This window comes from Talpa europaea (assembly GCF_964194135.1).
Source record: "Talpa europaea genome assembly, chromosome: 6".
In the NCBI taxonomy this organism is placed as follows: Eukaryota; Metazoa; Chordata; class Mammalia; order Eulipotyphla; family Talpidae; genus Talpa; species Talpa europaea.
In genome coordinates, this window is record NC_140072.1 from 12,875,780 (window position 1) to 12,890,267 (window position 14,488).

Consider the following 14,488-nt stretch of genomic DNA (forward strand, 5'->3'; position numbering starts at 1 on the left):
GGTGTGCTCTACAGCTTTGGGAGTGGCATTCTGTCCCTATAGATCTAACGGGAAATGTAGAAATAGAAGTAAAACCCCAGTGTCAGCTTAAAAAAAAAATTGGAAAATATAGATTCCTGCAGGGCAGATAAAAAACAACTGACAGAGGGTCCTCTTTATGAGGCAGTGGAATTTAGCCCTACAGTTCCCCCCTAGGATTTTGGAGTTCTTGGATCAGATCATGGAAGCATTCACTTTTCTCTGACTTTTAATCCTTCATTGTCTTTCCCCTTTGCTAGACTTTGGCTTTGTGATCATTTGTGCTTGTCGCAAAACTTTGGCACTTTGTGCAACCAGCAAGACTAAGCTGTGCCCAAGGGCATCCAGGGCAAACCTGAAGACAGTGACCTGAGAAAGAAGAACTAAAGTGTTAGGAGGAATTTCAGTTCCACCAGGCATTCCTCCTGATCCAATGCCCTCAGGTGCTAAGGTGCAGAATAAAACAAAAAGCCTCAGACCAAGGTTTTAGATTCCATTTTTTTGATGCGCTGTTACAGTACACGCTCTAACAGACAGCATGGGAAGCACAGAGGGCACCTGCCTGAAGTGTCTTCCTTCCTGATAATGGAGATTTGACATCAGTGAAGAAACACTTTTCATTTCTTTTCCACCAGGCAATACTCTTATGCTAATATTTTTTAGTTTGTACAGCACTTTAACTTACAGTATATCATTTGATCTTCAAATTCCTATGAAGCAGTTAGAGTTGATTGTAGCCCTATTTCACAGGTGGTGAAGCAAGCTCAGATTTATGGCCAGGTGGCTAGGCCATCCTGGCCCAAGAGTAAATCCATGGGCTTGGGGATGAAGCCTGCCACTGAATAGCACATTACAACTATGAGAGGAAAAAGCACCGTTAGCCAATGACATTTAAAAACTGGGACTCCAGAATGGGGGGGCTGCAATTGTATGGGGAATATAAAAATAAAATTTATTATTTAAAAAAAAATAAAAATAAAAATAAAATAAAAACTGGGACTCCTGGGGCCTCCCTGGTGGCGCAGGGGTTAAAGACAGCGCTATCAAGATATCCACAGCCATTGCAGCACGAGTTCAATCCCTGTGGCCAGGGAGCTACCCACATGGCGTAGCAGACCTCTCCTGTCTCATCTGCTGTTCCCCAAGGCAGTATATTTCAGTCTATCAGCCTCCTCTGCTCCCCACTCTGTCTCTGGTGAATCCTCTCACCACCCTACCCCCTCTGGCTTACACCCCAGTTCTTGTATGCATAAATAAATACATATTTTTTAAAAATCTGGGAATCCTGGTGAATTAAAAATTGATCTCTGGAACTCAAGTTCCTTAAAAGCTTGTAGGAAATTTTTAAATAAATCTGGGCACTAATTTTGAGTTTGTTAAAATAAGTTTTTTTTTTCAAATTTTCAATTTGCATGAGGATAATAAAGTTACTCCCCCTAAAAATTTTCATCTTTTCCCTTGAAATCAATACCACTTACATGTGTATGCATCTGAAGTCCGCTGTTCTGTGCAGAGTGTCAAGACCCAGCCCTGAATTTCTCACCATTCATGTAGTGAACATTACTGCCTGAATGGATCCCACCGCCCTCCAGAGCACCTCAAAACATAGGTCCCACACCAAGGGACTTCCTGCCTTACAAATAGATTGTATCTTCATTGAATTGACTGCATCATCATTCTTCAGTGGTCACTTTCAACAGCTTGCTCCCTCCCACTTGTCTCACTAAATGAGTTCCAAGAAGGTATCCTTTCTTCTTGGAACTTCTTACTTCTCCTTTCTAACCCCTATGAATCACTGAATTCAAAATTAAAGTATATTCCTTTGGACAATTAAAATTACAACCTTCATGCCTCTTACCTTCAACAACATACTCATCAGATCAGTCTTTTTAAAAAAATTTATACACACAAGAACTGGGGTATGGGCCAGAGGTGTGGGGGGTGAGAGGATCCACCAGAGACAGAGTGGGGAACAGAAGGGCAGACTGAGTGAAATACATTGCTGAGGGGAGCAGCAGGTGGGCAAGACAGGAAAGGTCTGCTGCACCATGTGGGTAGCTCCCTGGCCAGGGATTGAACTCGTGCTGCAGTGGCTGTGGACAGCCTCATAGGTTGCGTCCTAATCCCTTGTGCCACAGGGAGGCCCCCGCATCAGATAAGTCTTTCTAAACACAATCTTCAGAATCTGTCAAAGACTATTTCTTGCCTGTCTAAAGACATCTGAAGTCAGCCTGCCTTTTCAGCTTCATTCCCCCTTACACCCTCTCTAAACAAATGTTCTTTATTCTGGAATTTCCTATGTATGTTCTTACTTCCCAGGCCACATTGATTCTCTTCACCTATAATACTGCTTTCTGCTTCCTACTCTTCAAAGCCTCAATCTAGATACCCTTTCCAAGATTTCCCTAGTCCCCACACATTAGGCCTGCCTTTTGTGCTATCTTTTTTTTAAGATTTATTTTGTTTGTTCACGCATACAAGAACTGGGGTGTAGGCCGGAGGGGGTAGGGCGGTGAGAAGATTCACCAGAGACAGAGTAGGAGCAGAACAGGCAGATCTACTGAAATACACTGCTGAGGGGAGCAGTGGGTGAGACAGGAGAGGTCTGCTGCGCCTTGTGGGTCTGCTCCCTGCCCAGGGATGGCACTCATACCTCAGTGGCCAGCGATAGCTTAATAGTGCTGAGACTTAGCCCCTGCACCACCAGGGAGGCCCTTCTTTTGTGCTGTCTTCCTGCAATTGTTTGGGCCTCCATTTGGTACTTGGTTGTATATACACAGCTCTCTCCTCCTCCAAGGTGTAAGCTTCTTTAAAAAGTCCACATCTCTTTTTTTTCCCCCTCAGAGTCTTCCACAAAGTCAGCTCCTGCATGCTGGTTGAAGATATAGATTCAGAAGCAATATCCTAAATAAGGAAGAGGAGTTGATGGACAGACCAGGCACTGAATTGTCCCCCTAGTATCTGGATTGTTGAACTAAGAGAAGGTTCAAATTGTCCAAGAGTTCAAGACAAGGTCAAGATTCTATCTTGATTTTTCCTTTTTTCATGGAATGTGAGCAAATGCATGTCCTTTTCATTAGAAGATTTTGAAAGTCCCACATATTTGGAGAGTGTACAGAAAATTAGCAGTTATCTTTATTCATCCTGTTCTTGAGTTTTACATTTGTAGATTGATACAAGCTTCTTTTAAACCTTTTAAGCTTTTCTCAGAAATGACCTCCCCACAGAAAATCAGCTGACTGGGTTGACTGAGAAAATAGAGGGGCAAATCAACTGAGACAACCCCAGTTTTCTCTCTTAAAATGAGTATATAGAATGCCCTGCTATCTCTTTCACCAGTAATGTAATGCATGGAGAGACAATTCATGATGAAATTAAATAATGAGATGGCTCTTTGTGAACTCCCCATTAGACTGGCCTTTTAAAATAGTGCCTCTGAAAACTGAGCGACTGAACTTGAAAGTAGGCAGATGGAATAGGTCAATGGAAGACCTTCCTCTAGCAGAACTAATGTGTTACCTTGAATTTCTTTCCTCACATCTAAAGTGCTATCCCTGCTAAGTTCTGCTTTGTTTGTTTTCAAATCTAAAGTAATTTATCTTATGCCTGTCTGTACTAAATTTTAGGCTGCACATTTCCTCTTCACTGTCCTTTTTAACTTGCAAGCTTTCATAAAATAGGCATTCATTTTTAAAATTAGCATTCCCTTTTAACATTCTTCTGATGCCAGTGATTGTATTTTAAATGATAATTACTAACTAAGCTAGACTTTTAAAGTTCAACCAAAATCAAATGGGGAAAAGGCTCCACATGGAACATACTCTATTTAAAGACTCAGGCATATCTAAGCTTAGGCTTCAAAATTTTATTCTACCTTCTCTTGAAAGCTTTTTAAAAGTCTTTTATTAAAGACATTTGCAAGCATATGTGAAAGTATAAAGAATAGTGTAATGAATCAATCCTAAGTTTTTTAAATAAGTCTTTGATATGTGATTTTTTTTTTAAAGATTTATTTATTTATTTTATTTATACAAGCACTGGGTACAGTCAGAAGCACAGGAAGGTGAGAGAATTCACCAGAGCCAGAGCAGGGAGCAGAGCAGGCAGAAGGACCGAAGTACACTGCTGAGGGGAGCAGCGGGCGGCAGGAGAGGTCTGCGCGCCATGCGGGACCCTCCTCTGGTGGCTGGGGAGCAGCCGGGGGTCGAGCCGGCGCTGCAGAGGCTGCGGGCAGCTTTGCAACCCAGCGCTCAACTGCTGCGCCACCGGGGAGGCCCTGATATGTGATTTTTTTTAAGATTTTATTTATTCATGCACACAGGAACTAGGGTGCAGACCAGAGGTCAGAGGGGTGAGGAGAGGATTCACCAGAGAGAGTGGGGAACAGAACAGGCAGATCTACTGAAATACACTGCTGAGGGGAGCAGCGGGTGGGAGACTGGAAAGGTCTGCTGCGCCATGTGGGTCAGCTCCCTGGTCAGGGATCGAACCTGTGCCGCAATAACTTCCCATAGCATGATAGCACTGAGACTTAATCCTTGTGCCACCAGGGAGGTCCCAGATTCTAGATATATTTTGAAAGTAGAGACAACTTGCTGGCAGATCAGATTGGAGTGTGAGAGAATTAAAAGTGAACCCTAAGATTTTTGACCGTAACAACTGGAAAGATAGAATTTGCATTAACGGGGATAGGGAGAGGAGCAAGTTGAATTCATTCTGTCATGATGAGTTTGAGATTCCTGTTGGACATCCAAGAGTAGGTATCAACTTAGCAGTTGGATATAGATGGATCTGAAATCTAGCATTTGGGGCTGAAAAATCAAATATAGGTGATTTTTAAGATTTATTTATTTATACAAGCGCTGGGTACAGTCAGAAGTGTGGCGGGGTGAGAGAATTCACCAGAGTCAGAGCAGGGAAAAGAACAGGCAGACCGATGAAGCACACTGCTTGAGAGGAGCAGCGGGTAGCAGGAGAGGTCTGCGCGCCATGTGGGACCCTCGCCGGTGGCTGGGGATCGAACTGGCGCTGCAGAGGCTGCGGGCAGCTTCGCAGCTCAGAGCTCAACTGCTGCGCCACCAGGGGAGGCCCAATATAGGTGATTTTTAAAAGCATGAGACTGAAAGGTGACTGGAACCCAGGTCTCCTAACGAGGCTACCTCTCTCGTGTTAAATAACCATGCCAACGCAGGGTTTATTCCCAGAACAAAGATGGGTCAATACTTGAAGTCTTGCAATGCAGTTCACCTCAGTGACAGCAGAGAAAAACCATATGATCATCTCAGTAAATGCAGAAAGATATTTGAAAAAAATCCATATATGATTTTTGTAATTTAGCAAACCAGTGGCACAAGGGACTTTCCTTAATCTAATACAGAATATTTTCTGAAACTCTCAACAAGTAACTACGAGTGAAGCTCTAAAAACATTCCCATTATAGTCAATAGCAAGTCAACAGTAGCTATTAACACTGATATTATTATTCTAGCGCTTCTAGCCAGTGCAAGGACCTGATCTGCCATCCACACAATGCAACAAGATGAGGGGTGATGATTGCATGGAGAGACAAATTGTGTATTGATATTTATTTTTGCTTTTTTAGAGTGTTGTTTAGTGACCCTATTAGAATTACTCACAGGTAAGGGAATTGAGGCAAAATTGAATAGCCATTAAATAGCAGAGTTGAACCTTACTCTCAAGTCCTCTGGGACTGTCACCTGCTGTGCTCCTTCTGTTTGTACGGATGGAAGTAACACCCTAACTATGGCTCACTGCATCCTGCAGCCACATCCCTGCATTCTGGTGCCTTGATTATTTCAAATAGACTCCAACTGCCATCCGGCTTTCTTCCCCATTCCCAACAAATGCATCTTGTTCCCATTGCCAAATTAATCTCCCTCTCATTAGCGTTCTTTCAGAAATGTTTACATGTGAGGTTGGGGCAGAAGTGGAATGCTTTATTCCCACTTCTTTTACAGAGTGAGCATTAATTAACAATGGTCCTAATCTGTGACCTCCCTGGTGGCGTAGGGGTTAAGTCTCAGCACTATCATGTTATCACTGCTGCGGCATGAGTTTGATCCCCAGCCAGGGGCTCACCCACATATGGCACAGCAGACCTCTCCTGTCTTCCTGTCTCCCCTGCTGGTCCCCTGAGCAGTGTATTTCAGATCTGCCTCTTCTGCTCCCAACTCTGGTAAATCCTCTAGGCACTCCCCCGGCCCCCACCATCCTGCACCTCTGGCCTACACCACAGTTCTGTACATAAGTAAATAAATTTTTTTTTTAAAAATTCCCAATCTGTTAATTCACCTCTTACTCTTTCTCATATAAGTTGAATGAATAACCTAATTGATGAATGACTGGCTTTGGTCCATATTTCTCAGGTGGTGGAACAAATCTATCAAAGCTTGAGAGACTGAATGTGGAGGATTTGTCCTTCCCTTACCTTTCCACACAGCCAGTAGGAAGCAGCAACTTAGGTGAGTGTCTGGTCTGCTTACTCACACTTTTCCTTAGGACAGGAAATTAGCAAGCCTGTTGAGGCTATCACACAGAGCCACACCTTCTAACCTATTAACAGTAGTCATTATATTAAAATGTAAGTCCTATTTTGTTTCTTCATCTGCTTTTAGTCTTATTTCTTAAGAACCTAGTTTCAGGCCCTCCCCTGGTGGTGCAGGCGGTTGAGCGCCGCTATGAAGCTGTCCACAGTCTCTGCAGCGCTGGTTCGATCCCAGCCGGCGGGCGAGGGTCCCACATGTCATGACAGACCTCTCTTGTCATGCCCACTGTTCCCCTCAGCAGTGTATTTTGTCAGTCTGCCTGTTCTGTTCCCTGCTCTGACTCTGGTGAATTCTCTCACCCTACTGCGCATCTGGCCTGTACCTGGTTCTTGTATAAATGAATAAATAAATCTTTAAAAAAAAAAAAAGGGCCTCCCCAGTGGCGCAGCGGTTGAGCACTGAGTTGCAAAGCTGCACGCAGCATCTGCAGCACCGGTTTGATCCCCGGCTGCTGTGCGAGGATCCCACGTGGAGCGCAGACCTCTCCTGCCACCTGCTGCTCCCCTCAGTGGTGTATTTTGTCAGTCAGCCTGCTCTGCTCCCCACTCTGGCTCTGGTGAATTCTCTCACCCTCCCACGCTTCTGACTGTACCCAGTGCTTGTATAAATAAATAAATAAATCTTTAAAAAAAAAACCAAAAAAACCCTAGTTTCAGAACTTGGTGCCAATTATTTGGCACTTGCAAAAATCTAGCCTTAGGCCAGCATTCAAGACATTCTGGATGCTACAGTAGAGGAGAAGGCGGGCTGTGTTAAAGTTGTCCACTCTGAGGACAGCGAGGCACACATGGCCAAAGACAGTAGTTCACAACCATTTTACCCACTGACTCTTCCCATCAGCATCAGAGTTTCACTATTGCTGGGATTCTCAACCAAAGCAGGAAGGAGGGCAGACCCCTAGGTCAGCACCCCCTAATCTGTGGGTAAGATAGAAATGCTGATTAAATAACAACAACTGGCTATTTGAACACGCCCCTCTAGGGGAGCCCTTCACATTCTGCCAGCCCCAGGAGAAGCGGTGACCTACACACTGATCCTCAGCTTTACAAGTTCAGAAACTCAATTTTGTCAGTTCATCCAGTGATAATTGGGCTCTAGAGTATTGAGTCACACAACTCACAGTCACAGGAGGCTGATTTAGAATCCAGAATGTCAATTAACCAATTTAAAATGGAAGATACAGTTTCATAGCGCTTGAACTACTCATGACCCCTTGCAAGTCATGCACTCGTGTCTAGATGGCTGAAAACCAAATTAGCAGCCAACTAAGAGAGGTGAAACGAAAACTGGACCGATGAGAGACCAGTTTTCAATCCCAGCTTTCTGCTGACTTTGATCCCCGGCATGTTGAAGCCTCTCTGGGTCTGTGAACGTGAGAGAAGTTGCCTGAACCACGAAGTCATCAGGATTGAGTAGCCCCATGGAAGCTCTTCACACTCTTTGCACTTAAGAGAAACCAGAGAACAGAGATTCCTTTCAAGGCTATTCTAGGGTTTGCAGTACAATCTTTTCTCTATTGGAAATACATCATTTTTTGTAAACTTGGCATGCAAGGCCAGACATACTGTTCTTAGTGCTAGATTCTTGCTCAATCTCTTGACTTTCTTCCCATAAGCACATTGTACGCTATCGTAATGTGTTGATTCCAAATCACAACATTTTATTCACCACTTAGATTGGCTGCCTCCTGGGATCAGGCTGTTTCAGACAGCACTGGAGTTCCTGGTTCAGTAGATCTGGGGTAGGGCTCAAGAATTTGCATTTCTGACAAGTATGCAAGAATACTGATCTAAGGACCACACTTTGAGAACCACTGATCCAGTGCAAATGATGATGGTCTTTTGCTGATCTGCTACTGCCCTTCTGCTGTCTTATCTGCGTCAGTACATGGGTGCCTGCCTTTCCCTGCATAGTTGGAAATTTCTGTGATTTGTGCTCAGTTTTCTGCTTTACAGATTTGCCCGAGCTGTTAAATCTCAGCTCTTTATCAGTTTATCTTTGTGCAGAATTCAGAATTTTAAAAAATAATATTTTTTACAGTTGAAGTATCATTTGTAAACATTTTCCTAATTGTCCTGAGTGGAGTAAATAGCAGTGAGGATTAGCTGTTCTTGGGACTGCACTCCCGGCAGAAAGGCAACTAGACAACCGGCTGACTTGACTCTCTGACCCCGATGTCTTATCATATCTTTTATATATAGATTCTAGTACCACCTGCCTAGATTACTACATCTGCCACATTAGACTTGCAACAGGTATCTGTTGAACAAATTATCCTTCATAAACTTTGCTTCATAAATGGCCAATTTCTGTAGTGTCGCCAAATTTTTATAGGAATAGTTTAAACATTACATGGCATATTACAGATCTTCAAGAAAAGAACTATAATTTTTGGCTGGGTAAGATTTTGTGATGGTGCTAGCACTTGAGCTGGAAATAGTTTAAGAGGCAGGAATGGGAGGAAAAGAGAACTAACATTTGACTCCCAGGCCAGAGACTGGAGGGCAGTAACTAGAGTGTCTCTGTTGAACAACATCAATTTTGGATAAGGGAAAAATAGAATATTCACCTAAAACAGGTAGGAAATCTAAATGTGGAGGGCTGGAGGCTAAACTAAGGAGTTATGACTTAATTCCATGGATTAGGGGACTCCCTGGTGGTGCAAGGGGTTAAGTGTCAGCACTTATGAAGCTATCCGCAGCCACTGCAGCAGGAGTTCGATCCTCAGCCAGGGAGGTGACCCACATGGTGCAGCAAACCTCTCCCATCTCGCCTGCTGCTCCCCTTGGCAGGGTATTTGAGTGGATCTGCATGTTCTGCTCCCCACTCTGTCTCTGGTGAATCCTCTTACTCTCCTGCATCTATGGCCTGCACCCCAGCTCTTGTATATATAAATAAGTAAATCTTTTTTTAAGATTCATTTATTTTTATAAAAGAACCAGGGTACAGGCCAGATGCGCGGGAGGGTGAGAGGATTCACCAGAGACAGAGTGGGGAACAGAACAGGCAGACTGACGAAATACACTGCTGAGGGGAGCAACAGGCGAGACAGGAGAGGTCTGCCGTGCCATGTGGAATTCTCGCCCGCCAGCCAGGATTGAACCAGACAGAGGTTCACTACAGAGGCTGTGGACAGATTCACAGTGAGGCACTCAACTGCCTGCACCACCAGGGAGGACCAATAAATAAATATTTAAAAAAAAATAAATCCATGGACTAGTAGGAGCATATATTGAACATGGTGCTCAGTAATCCTATATAAACCTGATGGAAGATGTTTGCTGAATTATAACCAGGATCTACTAGAGGTGAGACCAGTGGGATACTGTAAAGAGCAAAATGAGAACCTGGAAACTCTAAGAAAACAATCATAGTACTTGACAACTTTCATCAAATCTAAGAAATAAATGTGTATACATATATACATATTTTAACATCTTTGAAATACATCTTACAGTTAGCTGCATGTCTTAATTTAATTGGCAGTATTTCTTCCTTCTTAACAACATGTAAAATGTGTATCAAAGTTGAGGTTGTCCTAGATTCAATAAAATATTATAAGTGCATATGAGTAAGAAATAAGGAATTCAAAGGCAAAACTTAACATGTCAGTGGTTGGAAAACTCTATTATACCTAACCAAAAAAAAGGGCGGGGGGAGTTTCCTTACATTTCTATAGGCATTTAACCACATGTTCTATTTGAGCCATGACCCATAGACAATATTACTGTTCACCCATTTTCCCCATCTGAACTTATGAATAATTAAAAATAAGATGAAGTGGCCCTCCCTGGTTCATAAGACGGAACCTATGAACCTATGCGCAGCCACTGTAGCACAAGTTCAATCCCCAGCCAGGGAGATACCCACATGGCACAGCAGAACTCTCCTGTCTCGCCCACTGCTCCCCTCAGCAGTGTATTTCAGTCAGTCTGTCTATTCTGTTCCCCACTCTGTTTCTGGTGAATCCTCTCACCCCCCACCCCCGCACCTCTGGCCTGTACCCCAGCTCTTGTATGCATAAAATAAATAAATATTTATTTTAAAATAAAATAAAATTATTTTAAGTAAATCCCCTGGCCAACCAGGAATCGAACTTGTGCTGCAGAGGCTAAGGATTGTTTCATAGTGCGGTGCTTAAACCCTTGGCCACCAGGGAGGCCCAAATAAATAAGTCTTTAAAAAAAAAAAATAAGATGAAGTACTTATAATGGCAACTTTAATGTGAACATGTGTTTGACTCTCAAGAACCGCTATATTTTAAAGGGAAGAGCAAGTTGCCACTGAAAGGAGTACATGATACTTAGGGATGGATGGTCTGCAGCTTCTCAATCCAGCTGATATTCATATATATCCAAGCAATGGATAATATCAGTCATTTGAACAATCGGAACTTCTTCAAATACTGGTTCACATCTTCCTTAGGGTAGGGACGGAGTGCAATGCACGTGGGGATATTCTCAGGCTGCTCCACCCACAGCATGTGATCAATGTTCTTCTGTTGTAGGGTCTCAGCCAGCTCCTTTAGGGTGGCCTCGTTGGGGGCCTACAAGGAGCAGAACACAGAACACAGTCTGAACAGCTCCTTTAGGAAGACAAAAGACAAAGAGAAAAAGTCTGGAGGAGAGCTTCTCTTACCTTAAGCTCTACCAAAGAAAGAACTGTACAGCATGTCTCCAGAAGCAAGCTTAATATTTCCATTTGCCAACAACAATTTTTTTTAATATTTTTGTCAGCCTTCAGTGAAGGAATTACTCCACTTCAGGGTTCTGGTTTATTAAAATGAATTTCATGACAAAAAATGCATTTCCCCTCATGATAAAATACATTTAATGTAGAAAACTAAAAAGAATAGAAAAGCAATAGGAAATAACCAAAATTCCACCATCTACCACTTAATATTTGGATGCATTTCCTTCATTTTTCTTTTAACAATCGGGATCATTTTGTACACACAAGACAGTTGAATTAGCATGACGTCATGTGTTCCATGCCAATTAAATACGGTCCAAGAACATCATTTATGCTAGCTTATGATAATCCATTATAAGGGTATAGATGAGTCGATCTCTAGTATTGGAAATTTAGGACTTTCCACATTTTTTGCTGCTGTAAAGTACTCCTATGAAAACGCTTGTGCAAAACTTTTCTAAGGATGCACTTCCAGCAGAACCGACAGTCAAGGGGTCTGTTTGATCATTGCACAAATAAACTTACAGCTATTTTACACTCCAGGAGTGTGATATTTCCAATGCTAGGTTCAATTTACACTAGAGTTAACATTTATTTTCAAATAATTCGACGTCATGCCCAGGTAAAAGCTTCAGTTTGACTCCAGTTTTCAATAAGAAACTTCATGTTCCTATCACTTCGGATAGGTTTGGCGGGGCAGAGAGGGCAGCACTTTTTAGCGCAGGTGTAAAAGGCCCACCCCGCGCACAGGTGAGCCAGGCAGGCATCCGCGAAGGACGCAGGTGAGAGCCAAGGGGTGCAGGAAACATTAGCAAACGTCCTCTGCCCAGTCAAGGAAGGTTCCCTGGCAACAGCTGTACCCCCAGAGTCCTTCCAAAACTTCGAAGTTAGAAGACTCGCCCCCTTACACCGCGCCCACTCCCGAAATTAGGCCGGGGCCTCAAGGCCACGCCCACTTCCGGCCTCGGCGTCCTCAGCGCCCCGCCCCCCGCACCGCCTCACCTCGAGCACCACCTTGCGCATGCGCTCCAGCTCCCGGAGGTACGCCTGTGTGTGCGGGTGGTCGCGGTGAACGTGCAAGGCCGCGGTGGCAGCGTGACAAGCCTGCGCTACCAGTGCGCCGAGCGGCCATGAGAAGGGAGCCTGCGATAGATCCTTTCGTAACACCAAGTACTGTACCAGGATCTGCGGCTCTGCGCCGGAGGCCGCCATTTTCCTGCCCAACAGAAAGGCTGGACGTAGTCCCCGGTGCATGCCGGGAGTAAGGAGGGGCCCTGCGCGCAGCCATGTTTTGTACGGTGGGAGCGCAAAGCACGCTGGGACCAACTGGCTTGGATTTGAAGACGAGGACGCGGGAACTCGGGGTGAGCCCCGGGCGGCCGGGACGGTGACCCGGGTGGGGGGCTGAACGGCTTCTTTGCGCCTTCCGTGTGCAAGGAAGCCCGGTGAGCCCGAGAGCCGCGCCCGGGGCGCAGGGCCGGGGAGGTGAACGCGGCGCGGCCGGCGCGGACCTGGGGACGGGCCCTCGGGTCAGAGTCGGGGCTTCGGGCCGGGAGGCGGGGTGCGTCCCTGAGGGGTACAAGCCTGAGGGGTGCGTGCCTGAGGGGTGCGAGCCTGAGGGGTGCGAGCCTGAGGGGTGCGTGCCTGAGGGGTGCGAGCCTGAGGGGTGCGAGCCTGAGGGGTGCGTGCCTGAGGGGTGCGAGCCTGAGGGGTGCGAGCCTGAGGGGTGCGTGCCTGAGGGGTGCGAGCCTGAGGGGTGCGTGCCTGAGGGGTGCGTGCCTGCCTCGTGGCCTGTTTGAGTGTGAATAGCCGTGACTTCTTGTCATTTTTCTTTTACCAGCGAGGAAGTCACGTCCCTGCTACGGCCTTCCTGGACGGCGTTATAGGGCGGCGCCTGGAAACCCGAGGAGATGCAGTCGGCGAGTGGAGACAGCGAGTCCCAAGGAGGTATTCAAAGGGTCGCCTTCTTTCCCTTGCTACTGCTGCGCAGAGATGGCCCCCAGTTTGAAACACACCTGTGTTCTCCAGCCTGTTTGGGGTGAGCGTGTGAGAGGCCCTCACACAAGATTTAAAGGGACAGTCAGGATTGTTGATGAGAAAATATATTATTGAGCAAATGAATATAATAAAGAGTCCAGCAGAAATTCCAGGCCAGGTGCAATGAACACTCCAGTGCAGGCATAATTAACAAGTTTGCTTACTTACAGCTCCTCCCCTTTCAGGATTCATGGCCAGGCCCTCAGCACTCTTACCTATAGGGTCGGGCAGCCGGCCAAGCTGGTCTTTCTCTTTCTCCAAGGCCATCCCCAAATGCCTGCATCTTTCCCCCCTTGCCTTGCCCGCCCTCCCTTGTCTGGGGACTTTGCGGCATATGGTTGTGCCTGCTGAAAAACGATGCTATCAATGCAACAGATATGGAGACAGTTGAATATTAACGGAACCCTTGCTCTTTAAACGGGTGCTCAGACCTTACGGGGCTCCCCAGGTCTGGGACCTCATGCATGAGTACTAAAGCGTCCCCTGACCTCACCATTCCTGAAGTACCTCTTGTTCTTCCTCTGCCTGGGTAAAAGGCTAGAATTTATTTCTGCAACATTGTGACTACAAATACATCTAGTCTCTTCTTTAAAGGGACAGGTTGCATTCGTAATAGACTGTGTTCATAGAACTACATTTCTAGCTGGTAAGGTCTCGCCTCTCTTCCCTGGATTTGTTTGGGCCATTCTACATTGCTCCTGTGAAGGGGGCAGTGCCAGGCACTGACATGGATTTTGTTTAGATGGTGCTTGAGTCCTGGTTCTGCCATTATGAATAGTCTGGCCATAGGCAAGATATTTTACCTTTTTCTGCTTTAATTTCTTCATCTGGAAGTTGGAAGTGAATAGTAGTGTTGTGTTGGTGGTTGTGGAGATTAGACAAATATTTGTTTTCATGCTTTCCAGCTGAAGTGCTTAGCATATGTCTAATGTATAGGAAATTGTCACTAAATTTTTTTATTCCTTCACATGATTTGCAAATAAAGCATCTAGCACAAGTGTCTTAATATGTAGGAGATAATTAGCAAATGCTGTACTCTCAGAGTCCATTAACGTTGTGAAAATGTGACTTTTTAATATTAATTCTTAGTCCTTCTCTTGGGAACTGAGGTTGCCTTCTGTGTTTCTGTTGGATGGTGAGGTTTTTTCCCTTTCCCAGAATTAATACCACTTTTA

The 14,488-nt window shown here is 45.0% G+C and overlaps 1 protein-coding gene across 1 annotated transcript; it reads right to left on the reverse strand.

The window, feature by feature from the left end:
* Window positions 1–10,959: 10,959 nt before the first annotated feature.
* On the reverse strand, window positions 10,960–12,530 carry PTRHD1 (peptidyl-tRNA hydrolase domain containing 1; the record flags this gene model as incomplete). The annotated part of the gene is made up of 2 exons (XM_084234935.1): window positions 10,960–11,130; window positions 12,279–12,530. The coding sequence occupies 2 exons, from the start codon at window positions 12,528–12,530 to the stop codon at window positions 10,960–10,962; spliced, it is 423 nt and encodes a 140-aa protein (XP_084091061.1).
* Window positions 12,531–14,488: the final 1,958 nt, after the last annotated feature.